General features: G+C 35.0%; 2 protein-coding genes across 5 annotated transcripts; both read right to left on the reverse strand.

The window, feature by feature from the left end:
• Positions 1-793: 793 nt before the first annotated feature.
• On the reverse strand, positions 794-9,320 carry LOC137827647 (Major facilitator superfamily protein). Of its 3 annotated transcripts, none has more exons than XM_068633863.2 (9): positions 8,954-9,320; positions 8,489-8,724; positions 8,176-8,240; positions 7,893-8,055; positions 5,937-6,085; positions 5,574-5,828; positions 5,300-5,468; positions 5,132-5,224; positions 794-1,649 (listed from the first exon to the last, which is right to left on the reverse strand). In XM_068633863.2, the coding sequence occupies exons 1-9, from the start codon at positions 9,180-9,182 to the stop codon at positions 1,350-1,352; spliced, it is 1,659 nt and encodes a 552-aa protein (XP_068489964.1). In that variant the 5' UTR covers positions 9,183-9,320; the 3' UTR covers positions 794-1,349. The 3 variants fall into 3 exon arrangements, with proteins under 3 accessions (XP_068489964.1, XP_090160682.1, XP_090160681.1); XM_090304556.1 differs by having other exon boundaries at positions 5,937-6,078; positions 8,954-9,309; XM_090304555.1 differs by having other exon boundaries at positions 8,176-8,236; positions 8,954-9,307.
• A 1,473-nt stretch (positions 9,321-10,793) lies between these two features.
• On the reverse strand, positions 10,794-14,126 carry LOC137827648 (FCS-Like Zinc finger 8). Of its 2 annotated transcripts, XM_068633866.2 has the most exons (4): positions 13,190-14,126; positions 12,920-13,038; positions 12,010-12,813; positions 10,794-11,185 (listed from the first exon to the last, which is right to left on the reverse strand). In XM_068633866.2, the coding sequence occupies exons 3-4, from the start codon at positions 12,738-12,740 to the stop codon at positions 11,086-11,088; spliced, it is 831 nt and encodes a 276-aa protein (XP_068489967.1). In that variant the 5' UTR covers positions 12,741-12,813; positions 12,920-13,038; positions 13,190-14,126; the 3' UTR covers positions 10,794-11,085. The 2 variants fall into 2 exon arrangements, with proteins under 2 accessions (XP_068489967.1, XP_068489966.1); XM_068633865.2 differs by having other exon boundaries at positions 12,920-14,084.
• Positions 14,127-15,211: the final 1,085 nt, after the last annotated feature.

Consider the following 15,211-nt stretch of genomic DNA (forward strand, 5'->3'; position numbering starts at 1 on the left):
AAATGATAAAATAGAACAAACTAATTTTAATAATAATTCTCATCCCAATATTGTAAAACTTAAGCTTAATAACTCAACCTCCCGAAAACCCCATCAGGTCAATGTGAAATCTTCAGTTGGATAAACCTTTTAATTTGATAAATAAACTTTAATTAAATGTCTTACGAAAGTGAAAAAAAAAAACTACAACTAAAAGCTTGATAATAAAAATATGAAATATATAATTTAGCTAACTATATAAATTCTTAACATGATCATCTAGTCACAGTTACAAACTGTTGTACATAATAAATTTATTATTTTTTTTATAATAGCTAACTTAAAAGTCATAAAACGTCAACACTGACTACACATGCAATTATTAACATAAGATAATGTAAAGGTTGTCCAATGAAAAGGACGATAAATGGACACATTATGTGATTCCAACATCCATCCAACACCCCTGTTTCAAAACAGTGATGTAAGTAGCAGCACTCAAAAATAAAATACACGTACATACCTTCACTTTAGTACACCTTCATTCTCTCTCCTTTTTCCACTTTTATTAAACACATTATGATCCATTTAGACAGGAAGCAAACATAAAACATTGACTCACTCTTCCTTACTTTGAAATCTTCACTAAAAATTCAAAATTGAAATCCTTGAATATAAGTTCTGAGACCATAGTTTAGACAATTACAGGCGAATATTTTATATCTAGAATTATATGAAATCGAAAGTCCTCCATTTTACTACAGATGGGAATGCTAAGCACCAGGCGTAATTACTTAACCTTAAGCAGTACATGGACCCAGTGAATCTTCTCTTTGCTAGAAGTTATGAAGAAAGAAACAAGAAATACAACTTGCCTGATGTCTGATTTGGGTAATTGCCAACTATAACAGCGTATAGAAACACGTAAGCAGCCTAATATCGGTTCCCATTATCAAATGACGATTATTGGCTAATAAATACAAAGCCCCTAAGTTCTTACAAGAAGTAAAAGGGTACATGATTAAATAAAAAGGAGAAAGTACACTACAAAGAACCCCGTGAATGATAGTTCTGAGTTCTGACGAGACTGATACTCTGTCGTTGATGGTTGGCACTATCTTGAGTCACTACGGATCGTATTGTGTAGAAGCTTTTTTCTCCACAAAGTCATAGACAGTTTTGATTTTAAGTGAACTTTGGTGTCATGGTAAAACCCTTGGTAGAAACTTGAGCACCGTACTATGCATATACAAATTTTTTCTGCACGTGTAAGTGACATCTGTTGAACTTGAAAAAAATGAGAGCAAAACTTGGGTATAGCTTGAAAAAGACAGACAAGTCCGTGAAAAGCCAAGGACAAACAACCAGAATCAGTGACACTTCATCTCAATATCGGAATCGTCATCCGGATTCCCATCAGGATGGTCCCCAGGGAGAAGGCCGAGAAGAGGTAGAGGCAATAATGAGCTAAGATTGCAAAGGATTATCAGAGGTGCCAAGTTATCAAATCTGTCCTTAGTAATTCCAAATAGTTGAGTCAAGCCCGCCCCTAACAATCCCCCAACAACACTCCCTCCATTACATACAGACATGAGAGTTGCGAAAAGAGTTGCCTCCATTCCTTCAGGACATAATCTTGCTGCTAGCACAAGAACGGGCATGAAAGAAGCCTGAAATAAATTATTAATCAGATGCAGGACAAATTTTGCTAAAACAAATAATAGACTAATAGTAGAGTGGTATAACTAAAGCGCACGAAAGTTATCCACGTGGTGCGCGTTAGTACTGCATATTTCATGGTATGCATGACATTTAATTATGTCGTAAGTCATAAAAAAGATCAAATTTAATTTATCATTATCAAAACTGCAACAAAAAGAATACTACTCCTCTAAATTTACTTCTCCATAAGGAAGGGTGAATCTTCAAAAACATGTTGAAGAATTCCTTTCTGATCACAAAATGGAAGAAGAAACAACTAAATTTTTGCATTTGGAACTTCAAATCCATGGGAACCATGTATTTCTACAAGAGGAGAGCTAATAACACGCTCTCCAACACACTTTATAATTGGCTAATATTGATTTGAAAGCTACAAAGTCAGGAGGAAAAAAGGGTTAAATAAGTAGTGAGACCCACCAAAATTTATGAATTGCCATTAAATTTAATCAATAGAAGGGTGTTCAAAAGAGCGTGTTAGACTAGCATTTTTCTTCCTATAAATAAGCAATCTACAAAGAAAGGTCCACTTTTTACGACTGGCTAGTAAACTTTACAACTGAGATTCTCATCATAAATACCCCTTAGTTAGTCATGATAGAAATTACCTATAGGTTAGGTAGTCAAAGAAATACATAGGGTTATGTTAGAAAGAAGGGAAATTGATCAGCAACTAAATTGATAGATACCCATAAGTTAGTTAAGTTAGTAAATGGTCAGATTCGGGTCCCCCCACTAAGGGTAGGTATATGTTACCAGTAGCTGCCTACCACTTGGAATCCTAAGCTACTTCAGCTGTCATCACTATATTCACCATGGGCCCAAGGTCAATGTTTAGGGGGGGAGCATTGATACACACTTACGATAGCCATTAATTAGTTATGCTAGTAAATAGTTAGTTAGTCAAAGAAATACAAGGGTTTGTGTTGGAAAAAGGGGAATGGGACTACCACTGATTAGAGGCCCATTAAATGTGGGTTTATGTTATCAACCAGTAGCTTCCTAAATGGGGATAACTGTAAACAGTTTAGGGGACTTGTGATTGAGAAAGAAGTGCGAGGAGTGGAGACAGCACTCTCAGATATCCGGAATCAGGTATCATAGGGTTCCCTTGCTAATTTGAACCAATAGAAAACCCATTCTTTCTCACTGTTATGATTTCAATTCTTTCAACAGGTATTAGAGCTTTCAATCTTGGAGTTGTGGAGGTTATGAAAATGATTCCAAGATGTGATGGGAAGGGTGGCACCTTTGGTAGTTGATAATTGAGAGAACCTATCTTGGGATTAGATGACATTGAGAGGAGACACTCTCAATTGTATGATTTGTTGGAAGGGCAACCAAAATGTCACATTTCCTACCTCTGATAAGGTTGTGTTATGTGCTTTTCAACCAAACCTTGAGTTTGTATTCAAGATTCAGAGGAAGAAGATAAAATAAGCGATGATGAATTTCCATGGATCAAGAGCAAAGGAAAAAAGAATCAAGGTGGCAAAGAAGAATCAAAACTGGTGAATGGACCAAGAAAAGAATCTAGAACAGCAAGAAAAGAAGATTGGAGGGACAAAAAGAGGTTGGAGGAATTCTAAAGAAAGAAATGGTTTCTTTTCAAAATTAATGCAATGAAATGCTAAAATAGAAAGAAATCAGGAAGCCGCAGGAACGGAATTGGTCCTTGTTCACAAGAAAGAACAAGTAAAATAAGGTGGAAGACCTTGATAACCTCTTCAGCAGCAACTGGAAACACTGTGTCACGGTCAAAAGGGCCTTAGAAAACAATTTTGTAAAAGAATTAACGCACTCACATATTTGTGTGTCCCAGGTTAATTAAAAGTTAGTTTTGGGATGGAATGGTGTGGTTGGCTTGGAGACCATGCTTCTTAAATCAGTTGAAACACCAATAGGACTTTATTTCAGCAGTCACAAGCTGTTTACCTTGAGGACAATATGAAACTTCAGGGTGTGAGTAGTGATAGATATGCATTAGTTAGTTAGTTGGTCAAAGTACAAGCAAGGGGAATGGACCAACAATTTATTAGACCCATTAAGGGTTGGTTTATGTAAGTAGACCAATAATTTATCATAGATGGGAATAACTAAAAACAGTTTAGGTGACTTGATATTGGCAAAGCAAGTAAGGAGTGGATCCAGACCTCTTATAAATCTGGAATCATGTAATGCTTCCTAGGCATTTCTCCCTATTTTCTTCCAATAAAAGACCAGTTCTTTCTAACTGCTGTGATATCAGTTATTTCTCAAGGCTGTCATACCAGTTCTATCAGATATCCATTAGTCAGTTATGTGAGTAAATAGTAATTAGTTAGGATAGACATTCAAAGAAATGCGAGGGGTTGTATTAAATCATGGGAAATAGTCTTGTAACTGTTTAGACCCATTAAAGGTGGGAAATAGTCTTGTAACTGTTTCAGAAGAAGCCTAGATCTCTCAAATATCCAGGAAATTCTTTGTAGAGATGAACTCAATCAATAAAAAATTCCAATCAACAGTTAGGACAAAAATTAGACTAGTGCATCTAGGACAAGGACGGAGCCAATGCATCATGCAAATCATTAGACTAAAATTCCACAGAACCAAGATAAACACGAGACTCTCTTGATGTACAGAGGAGACAACAGTAGCGAGTAGCGAACAGTGGGCAGACAAACAGAGGATGAACAGTACCGCAATGAACAGTTTGAACAATAAACAACAAAGCGTGTATGATAAGTGTAGGAGCAGACAGTGTCAGAAATTTGATCTGAAGAGAAGACGGCACAGCAGAATCAAATTCACTCTGATACCATATTGAAGACTAAAGATTTTAGAAAAAAATGCTTTACTTAGGAAGTACCCAACAACCTCACTACATATAATAGATTCAAAGAGAGATTATATTTAAGAACAATAAAAATAAATTCAACATCTAAGAATAATGATAAGTCACTAACTAATCAACTTTCTTTAGACATTAATTCCCAAGAAACCATAATGATATTAACGTTTCCAAATGCAGACATATAATATAATTGTACAATAAATCCCTCAAAGCTACTTCTAGAAGACTTCTAACAGCTGGTGTTTAGGCCCTTTTAACTGCTTTTAGAAGTTACTTATGCATTTTCATTGTAAAAAAAATCAATAACTGCTTTTAGTCTTATTGTACAATAAATCCCTCAAAGCTACTTCTAGAAGACTTCTAACAGCTGGTGCTTTAGGCCCTTTTAACTGCTTTTAGAAGTTACTTGTGCATTTTCATTGTAAAAAAAGTCAATAACTGCTTTTAGTCTTTATGCTTGAATAGAGAAAGATAAATGAAAAACAAGAAAACTAATTTTGAGTAAACACAGTAACCTAATTAATAACTACAGCAAAGATGATATTTTGTCGGGAGCCAGTAGTATATAACTAGTGAGTAGAGGAATAAAATGATAACCTGACTCAAAACAGTGAGAATTAATGAATCACCAATTGCAAACCACTCATCACTAATGCCAAATTTCCGGTTTAGTCCAGTAACAAGGAAAACCTGACAATAAAAACATAAAGATGTTTAGAACAGTCATCTCAAAATATATAAACTTAACTGAACTATAGAATTAACCTGAGTCATCCCAAGAGCTGAACCTAAAAGGGTAGTTGCAAGAAATATTTTCCGTAAAGGGACATTCTTCAGAAATCCATTATAAAGACCAACACCAACCAAAGACGCAACTGAGGTAACAAGCTTGACACGTCCCAAAAACTCCGGGGTGAAACCAAGAGAATTTGTGCTGAAATGGATAAGAAATACGACGAGGTGATAAGAGAAAACCAAGAGCACAGGAAACTCTTCACAGATAAAAAAAAAATAATGATCATATTTACAGTGAACATACGTAAAGTAGAACATGGCAGAGTCAGACTGCGGAGTTGCTTGCCACAAGAAAATAAACAAAGTGGGAAGAAAAACACTACGCTGTCGCACAGAACCCCACAGCTGAATAATGCTCTGTTTTGAACTTTCCCAAAACTCTGTCCCGGAAAAAAGAAGAGTCCACCCTGTAGTTGCACCGGGCATTGGTTGTTCTTTTACAAGAATGGCAACTACAGATGTTATCAACGGAAGAAATGATGTCACACCAAAAACAAACCTGCAATAGCATATAATTATTGGAGTTTATACGAACATTAAAAAGATAAAAAAGAAATACTGCTATCAGAAATCAGAAGTATCTTGGTTCACACACTAGTTTCGGTACCTTACTCCATATCTATCCAGCAAAGATCCACTGAAATACGAGCTCACAATTCCACCAAAGGCCGAAGAACCCCAACATAAAGACTGAAGAGATCCCGAGGTGCTTTGTGACTCACCACGTGCCCTCTCCACAACCATTGAATCTACAACCTAAAGCACAGATCAGTGTCTAACATAGTTCTCTGAACCATTTCTATCTATAGATGACAGAAAACTACAGGCATAATGTCAGAGGCTTATAAAATTCAAAACATAAAACAAGGTGAGTTTGCATCAGTACACTGAGAACTGGTGATGGAAAGGCAAAGCTGCAAAAGGACTAAAATATATATAGCAGTAAGGTATCAATTTAATACCTTAGTGCAATATGAATACCTAAATACCAGATGATAGAAGGAGTGTGACTAATTAAAATAAAAATATAATCAATTATAAACTAATCAAATCACAAAATGAGGTGATTGCATGCATGCATAAATTTATAAAAAAATCGTTATTAATGAAGAGAACAAGTAGACAGTTGTCCCTATTTATCCAAAATGTTCCTTGTTCATAAAAAGGAAATAATAAACCAATAAAATTTCATTTGTAAAGGTTAAACAGAAAAAAAATATATATATATATATATATATATTTCTGAAAATATTTATTTTGTTTTCACTCTCTACTTTCCTTATTTTACTCCACCATGAAAGATTCTTTCATGGATGATGGACGCCCAATAGTTTAGAGGGTGTGTGTAAGGGAAATAAATTTGGAATAGGGAACTAATTTAAATGTATTGAAATCTATAAATAGGGGAAGCTAGAAGTTGTAGAAGAGAGGAGGTGCCCTCGAATCACCTTGTTGAATTCTTCCTGGTCATACTGACCCGCATACTCCATAATATTCCCAGGGTACATTTCCCGAGTTGTTTGTTCAATTCTTCATGTTTGTTTTATTTTAAACTACTTTAGTGTATCAATTGGTATCGGAACCTTCCACCAAATCTCTCAAACTACAAACAAGGGGCATGGATGGTGATGTTGGCATTGCAGTGTTCGTCCAGGACTAGTCAAAGGGCTAGTGCAGAGCCAGCACATATGGGAGCAGGGCTGCGAAGTGTGGTGGGATGTTAGAACCTACTGCAGGTATGGTACTTAGGTTTCACATTGGAAGGATGGAATTCACTGAGGTTTATAAGGCCCAGGAATCTCCAACCATAACGATTAGCTTTTGTTTTGTGATTCTCCCATGTTATCATATCACCATATCACTATGCACTAGCCCTTCGCCTGGTCCTGAGCAAACACTACAATGCTCATATCACCAGTGCCTTGGTAGTTAAGTGACGTGGAACGTCCAATCCAAGGCTAAGAAAAAAATTAATATTCCTTTGATAGTAAATATCAAAGTTGGCAAGAATTCTGGAAAGAGAATTTTGGATGAAATTTTTTAATTTCTGGTTCTTTGTACTCGTGTAAGATTCACTACTGGATAGAGATCAGATAACTGAATTTTGATAACAGGATTTTTATGTATTACAGAATTTTGGCATAAATTGATAGCATAAACATTGTTATAATAAGTAAACCATCAAGTAAAAGGGATATTCCACCAATCATTTACACTCATAAAATAGATAACATCTAATTAAAAGGAAAGAATATTTATAAAAAAATCTCCCATTCATTTGCAACAAGATATATGCACTGGTACATGAAGATAACAAGTATAAAAAAAAAAGCAGATAGGAAGTACACGTACACCAGCATAATTAAAGAATAATGATAATACATACATCACCTTACATCTATATATTTTTACCATTTAATTACAAACTATCCTACCCATTTTTCGGTTCAATAAAACACTGTTAGGTGGTCCGCTTGGTGTTGATGTGCAACAAGCATCATTTTTGTAATTAAATTATTCCAGAGAAAAAATATATGTGAATAACTAAGTGGGAGATACTCACAACATCCGAGAAGGCAACAGAGAAAGATCCAAGAAGTATGCAAAAAGCAGCACTATATTTGTTATCAACAAAAGTAGCCATCAAACTCCATGAGAGTGCACCAAACAACCCTGATAAAACCAGGTATGACCTTCTTCGATAACCAAAGAGGGGGACAGAATCACTGCACACCACATTAATTACTTCAATAATGAAAATGCAGTCCCCGGTATAGATAAAATTGAGAAAATAATGAAGCACCCACTTCGGGGAAGAGGAAAAAGTGAGTACGTTTTAGACTCACCTAATAAACCCATACAGAGGCTTGACAAGCCACGGCAAAGAAGAAAAACCAGCAATAACAGCTGCCTAGTCAACATTTTATGAATGTAAGATGTCAGTCCTACAAATATCAGTTCATAATTGATTCAATCAAAAAAGAAAAGGGATGGGAAGTTCAAGGAAACACTCTTTTGGTTTCTACATTTGATTCAAGCAAAGGTTGACATACCATTCACACCTTGAGTTAGGTAAATGAACAGATGTTATAAAATTGAAATGAAATTAATAAAAAAGATGTGCATGAACAGCATATTAAACAAGTTTAGAAGACACACCTCAGCAGGATCCAAATGCAAATCATCTTTTAAGTAAAAGTTGACAGCCAGTCTTGCAAGTCCTAATACACCTTGAACAAAATACACCATCGCAACAGCAACATTGTCAGGGGATAAATCTACCCCAAACAATTTGATGTTGCTTATACCATATTTGTGCTTTTTAGGAGCAACCTTACTAGAGGAAGAAGCCTCTGGATCGATCTCAGTTTCTAAAGCGTCATCTTTTCCAGCACCTGCCACAAAAAATCAAAATCCAACATTGCTGCCATTTTACCATATTTGAAAATAAATTTATGAATTTCAAAATTTAAAAAAATAATAATAATTCAAGCTCAGTATAAAATACTACATCACTCAGCATAAGCATGATCAATTGCATTAAAGATAACATTTACAAAAGCACATAAGAATATTAAAAAGTTGCATTTGTCGCGGATGAGGAATTTCAATTTTGAAGCTTACTTATACGAGAAACCAAAAAAGGGTCGCTATCGTCGGTACTGAGTCGAAGAGAGGAGCCGGACCTCGAAACAGTGCCGGACATTTCCATTTCCGGCTGATTCCGTCGCTTTCTCCGGCGCAATTGCGGAGTACGAGAGACGATTGGCGTGCGGCGTGTAAGTGAGGGATAAAAGTTGGAAAATTTGGAGGGTAGAAATGGTAATAGAGACAAAATATAAACGCAAGTCATTTTATTTTATGGGAATATTTACTGGTGTAATTAAATTAATTAGGGAGTTCAAATTTGAAGCATGTTATCGATGTGGTGGTGTATAAAGATGGAGTCTGGTGCGTGAGGTGTGAATGAATGATGATGTGGTGGTGAATCAAGATGGACTTACTTTTTAAGGTCAATTTCTTCCTCCACTGCATAGTTTCTTCCTGTGGAAATTTCAAAATTACCCTTTAGTAAGAATTTTTTTTTTCTTCATTTTCGAATTACATATTTCTAAATTCTAAGATTCATAATAGAAAATTGTTTTCCAAAATTTAGAGTTTTAAACTCTAAAATTTAAAACACAATTTTGCATTATGAAATTTAGAATGAACCCAATAAATATATTTTGAATTTTAAAATTTGGAATACAATTTTATATTATAAATTTTATAATTTTGAAGGTATTTTCAAAATTTAGAATACAAAATTATATTTCGTATTTTAAAGTTGAAAGTGTATTTTCAAACCCAAAAAAATATCTTTCAAATTATAGAATTTGAAATATTATTTTGTACTACAAATTTTAAAGTTCGAAATATATCTAATTAAAAAAGGGAAGGTGTCATAAAAAAATGAGAAAAGACAAAATTGTCATTTCAAGTAGAATATGGAGGTGCATGATGGAGGTACAGGAAGAAATTGTCCGTTTTACATTTACACTGAAGTTCAAAGTCCTATAAAGGTTGTGTTGGGCCTTTAGAACATTTTTTTTGTATCGTTTTATTCGTAACAAAACTGTGTTAAAGCGTATATTGTGAAGAGTGAAAACACATCTAAAAATACAATAGGAATATGTTTTACTAATCTGCCTTGAAAAAAATAGAGATTCACAATTAAAGCATTTTCATTCTGTATTTTGACAAAAATTTATTGAATATGTTTGCCACATAACTCATATTTAGGTAATAGAGTTTAACAATTTTGGTTTTGTAAAAACAAAAAACGTATCAATCTTCTTACAGAATTATCTTAGAGGAACTTAAATTTTGCAAGATAAAAAATAGTATTTAAGTTAAGGATAAGGAAATAATAAAAGTTTACTGGGAGCAGAAATATGTGTGTGTCTTACCAAATCCAGCTTCAAGCATGCACGAAAAAGGAAATTGGAAGTTTCCAAAAATAAGAAAAAGAAATATTGACAGAGACGTGGTTGGGTTTATCCCAAAGTAAATGAATAAAGAAAGAAGGGTAACTACGTTATGAGTTTACTCATTAGTTTTACTATCATCTTTGTTTTGCCACAAATGTTGTTCTTAAATATAACGCCACAGAATCATTCCTCTGACCAAGTCAGAAAACTGTTCCCTCCTAAACCTTACACCATGTGCTCCACTCCCTCAAACTTTACAAATCCACCAACGGATTATCTAAATGCTCAGTACAACGTCTCCGATCATCATGTACTGTAAATATGCTAAAAGCACAAACAATCAAACCATATGAAAAGAGAAGAGAATCTACAACAAATGATGTCATTGCTCCTATTCGCGTCATTATAGTATTATCATTATCACTTTCCAATACTTTATATTATATAACAATAAACAAAGATAATATGCAAGATTAAGTCACACCCTTGTATCATTACAAAACTGTGGCCAACCCAACAGCAATCCCCTAATTCATTCATCATTTCAATATAATCACCTCTACAACAGTATTATCTCTGCCTACAATTCCCCTCTCTACTTCTACATTGCTATCTCAGAGAGGGTCATGATAACGGATAAGCAGAAATACAAAAACCAGGTACAGTGATCCAGATTTTCAAGGACTATCTTTTGTCCTAGAAAAATAAAAATCAAGGTATTATTATTCTAAGCCCTTTCAACTCAAGATCGAATGGCTCTGGGCGTTGGAGGCTAAAGGATTGAAACTATGGCCCGTAAATGTCACTGCCTTCTAATTTGCTCATCTCTTCCTCCAAGACCATCCCTTGGTACCGGCATTCATTGCTGCAAAATGCTCTCTCACCCCTGCATTACAACATTACCAACTTCATTCAAGATCTTTTGTGTTCATTCAATACAAATTAGCAGATCATACTTTCACTCTTGTCCAAAACCAGTTTTTTCTGATATCCTAAAGTAAAAACAGTAGGCAACAACTAACTGTGCTTGACCAAAATAGAAAATAAAGTTACATTATTTGAACTCATAATTTTCCTAGCCTTTGTTGTTTTAAGAAGCCGGGTGGAAATGGTTATTTACCATTGAGAATTAAGATAATAGCTCAAAGATACGAAGAGGACAAAATGAAATTAGGCAGATATAGGCCAGCCCCATTCATTATGACATCAATTTAATTTCCTGCAGAAATATATTCAAGATGTAGTACCGTTTGATGATCAGATATTAAAGCAACTTTGCAGTACACAAATGAGCAAAATCAGCTTTTTTCCTTTCTTTAAATAAAGACCACTTGAATCCGGTGTCAGCTATTCCTGTTAGAGCCTAGAGCCACATAAGTTCTGACAAATATGCTCGCAGTAGAACTCCCTTCGTTTTTTATTTCAATCTTGATCAACCCATATAAAACTAAATAAACAAGAATAACACTACAAAAAATACTTTGTTTTTCATAGTAATTTTTCCCAGATTTTTCATAGCTCACAATAATCTGTTCACTATAACTTATCCGAGGCAGACAAAATTATTTCAGTCGAGGGTTCATCTAGTCTATAAAAATGAGTAAAATTTGCTGTCAATTCACATCTCAAATCGAACATGCCAATTAAATTCCTATTTCAAGAACCAAGAACTGGATAAGTATTTTTATGGGGATAAAGAATAAGCATTACCTGTACATGTAGATGTCTTTGCCCTCTCCAAGGTTTCTTTTGCAGTGAAAGCAGACACTCAAAAAGCTTCGAGAGTGATAACTGGTGCGATGAGGGAAACACCCATCTTCCTTAGCAGAGCACCCAAGTTCGAAGCAGCTACTCTCAATGATGCAATTATCGAATATGTGAGTGGTTCTCGGGTTTGGCCCGTGGGAAATCACACGAGTGTAGTCCTCAGAGAGTTCCATTTCGCTTGCAGAGAGACACCCCATGAAAACTCGCGGAGAATTAGCACCCCCGGATGCAGATTTTCCCATACACAAACTCCCAGGTGAATAATTTCCCTTCTCAGCTACGAATTTGGATGATTCAGTTGGAGACAGCGGAGGAATCTGAATCTTAAGCTGAGATCCGAACACAACCATTCGGCTCTCATGTTTCGAACTCACTTCACTGTGTTTGTCTTCGTCGACAAGAGCGTCAACAAGGCCAAGACCAACACCTTTGGAATCCAATCTGTCCCAGTGACGCTTGTGTTCACTCCCTGGGGTTCTGGGGCTGTTTGTTTCGGACCAAAAAGGGTTCTTGAAACCGGAGAAAGGCTTGCTGTCGAGTATGGAGGTAGGGCTCATCATGGTTTCGGTTTCATGAAAACCTTTGGGAGTGAAATTGGTGAACAACCTCGGAGAACCGAAGAAAGATGATGAAACGGATTTCTTGTACTTTTCTGAAGAACCAGAATCTGCCATTCGACCCCTGTTTTGTTTCTCTCACTTACTAATTCACTCAGTCACCAATCACCTTAGCTTGCTTTTATGTTTCCTGAAACCAAGACACAGAATATGCCACAAGTTTAGAACCTTGTTAAGTTGTTTGAGTAGTGTTCATATCATAACAGTGCTTGTGTTTGTGTGTGTACAGGAATCACCTGAAAGGACAAGGTTGGCCAACCAAACGCGGCCATCAGTTTGAAGTGGCAACACCAACACAAGCAAGTTCTGTGAGGCTATAAATTCTGTGAAGGCTTAGACGAAGAAAAGGGAAAAACTGCAAATTGCAAACAAGTTTCCATGAGTAGAAACATCTCCCTCTGTGACCCCCCAATCAAAAACCAGTGAGAAAAGTGGAGAAACAGGTAGAAAATAGGAGTTGTTTTATTTTGTTTAAGAAAAAGGAAAAAGAATGAAAGAAAGATGACTTTTTCCCCGGCTTTCTCGCCCTCGGTTCTCCTGTTTCTGAGAATAGAATCACGATGGGGCTCTAAAACGACATGCGAAGAGACCCTCAGTGGTCATGATCAAAGGACCAGACGTGCATGCATCAGACAGCAGAACAAAGAAGGGTTTGTATTTTTGTTCCTTCTTTTGGCTACCTTTATTTCTCCCTTTCAATTTCTCTACATTTGTGTCTCTCACTTCTGTTTCACCTCAAATTATTAGTGCCTTACGAGTAAAAGAGCAATCACCCCTAAGGTAAAACCCACACAACTGGTCCCTAAAATCCCATTTCACCACCAAGATGTAAAAGATAAAAACTTAAAAGCTACGGTTGTGATGATGATAATTCATACGTAATCCATAAAGCCCCTCTCTTTTCCTCTCCTCTCCCTTTTATGCCTAGTGGGGTTATCTTTTTTCACTGTGCCCTTTCTCCCTCTTTATTTTCCCACTAGTTCAGGCGTCCATCATGAGCCCTGAAAAATTGGCATGGAGTTGCAGACAGTGCAGTACTGCGAAAGAGAGAAGCATAAGACACAAGAGAAGGGAAAATTCAGAATTCAGAAATCATAAGCGTTGTGTGGTGGTAGTGGTAGTAGGATGTATAACTCGTTGGTGTCTTCTTATAAAGACGCGTGTGTTTGAGAATCGATGTTATTTCTTTTCTTTTATTTTACTTTTTAGGATGTGTTGGTTTCAGGAGAAAAGGATCCATGGTTTTAACAAAACCACCACACTGCACTCTCTTCTCTCTCAGCAGTGGCAGTAACATGGTTTGAGTTTGATGTGTTTGTGACAAAACAAAGCTAAGGTGGTGTTTTGTGTGTGGAATTTGCTATCGGCTATCTCAATCTTTCACTCTCAACTCACTCAGCATCACTGGATCAAAGGCAAAATATAAAGTATAATACCATGCTCACATCATACATGGAACCACTCACGAGACTTCAATTACAAAATGCCTCCATGCCTATATCACGTCTTAATCCAAATTAAATACATAAAAATCAAAATTGATGCGTATTCGTTGTTAAAAAGTGTACTTCGTTTTAAGTTTACAGAAATAATTACTAATGAGGTTGGTTATGATGTAAATTTATCATGACCTCGCACGAGGAAAGAGGGCAAAACATAATGGAAGATTCCTCCACCAATATGTTGAATTTTATTACATATATCTAATGAGTTATACCAAGTTGAAAAACTAAAAGTTTATAAATCAAATTTCATTGTATTATTATTTAGAGGACTGTTAGCTACTAATTTTATAACAAATATTTTTAAATTTCAGTTGATGATAGAATTAAGAAATTAGGATAACATATTATGGTGGTTCGATAATGGTCCTAAGTAGGTGGTCTGATAAATTCAAAAAATATTCACTAAGATAGACTTGAAATGGCTATATGCCATATTATAAAAGTGAACTTTAAGTTTAATTCAACTCCATAAAACCGGCTCATGAAGTGAGGTTTGCACCTATTTATATACAATGGAATGTCTTAATATCTAGTTGATGGAATATCCAACAGAACTTCTAAAATAAATTCTGATAATTTATTTATAAAAAATAGTAAGTTTTTATAACTCTTTAATATATTTTACCGTTAACTGCCTTTATAAATAAGTCTTATTAAGTAAATAAATAATTATATTTTGAAGAAATACAGAAATTATTCCTTGAATTTTATTCATTTATATGAATCCTTAATTAATTTATTATTTTTGTGAAATTCATTTAGTTTAGTATATTCGTTTTCACCATTAGTTTGTAAATATTTTTTGTTGTAATTTAATTAAGAATTAATAAATAACTTTTAAACTAAAAGACTTGTCTGCAGTTTTAACAATTAATTTATAAATGTACTGAGTATTTTGATATTCTCATGAGAATTTATTCAATAAGAAACAATATTTTGAACGATTATTAGGTATTGAAATAAATTTTAATGCACGTAATAAATTATTACTAGATTACAAATTGTATGTATTATACATTAAAA

Source organism: Phaseolus vulgaris, chromosome 7 (assembly GCF_051622355.1).
Source record: "Phaseolus vulgaris cultivar YP4 chromosome 7, ASM5162235v1, whole genome shotgun sequence".
In the NCBI taxonomy this organism is placed as follows: domain Eukaryota; kingdom Viridiplantae; phylum Streptophyta; class Magnoliopsida; order Fabales; family Fabaceae; genus Phaseolus; species Phaseolus vulgaris.

Bases quoted from the DNA above. Each gene is read 5' to 3' on its own strand.
- LOC137827647 (XM_068633863.2), bottom strand. From the start codon at position 9,182: ATGACTTGCGTTTATATTTTGTCTCTATTACCATTTCTACCCTCCAAA. The intron at 5,829-5,936 runs GTACCGAAACTA...ATGCTATTGCAG, and splicing joins CTGGATAGATATGGAGTAAG to GTTTGTTTTTGGTGTGACAT. The intron at 1,650-5,131 runs GTTATCATTTTA...AATTTATTTCAG, and splicing joins TTCTCACTGTTTTGAGTCAG to GCTTCTTTCATGCCCGTTCT.
- LOC137827648 (XM_068633866.2), bottom strand. From the start codon at position 12,740: ATGGCAGATTCTGGTTCTTCAGAAAAGTACAAGAAATCCGTTTCATCA. The intron at 11,186-12,009 runs GTAATGCTTATT...GTTGTAATGCAG, and splicing joins AAAGACATCTACATGTACAG to GGGTGAGAGAGCATTTTGCA.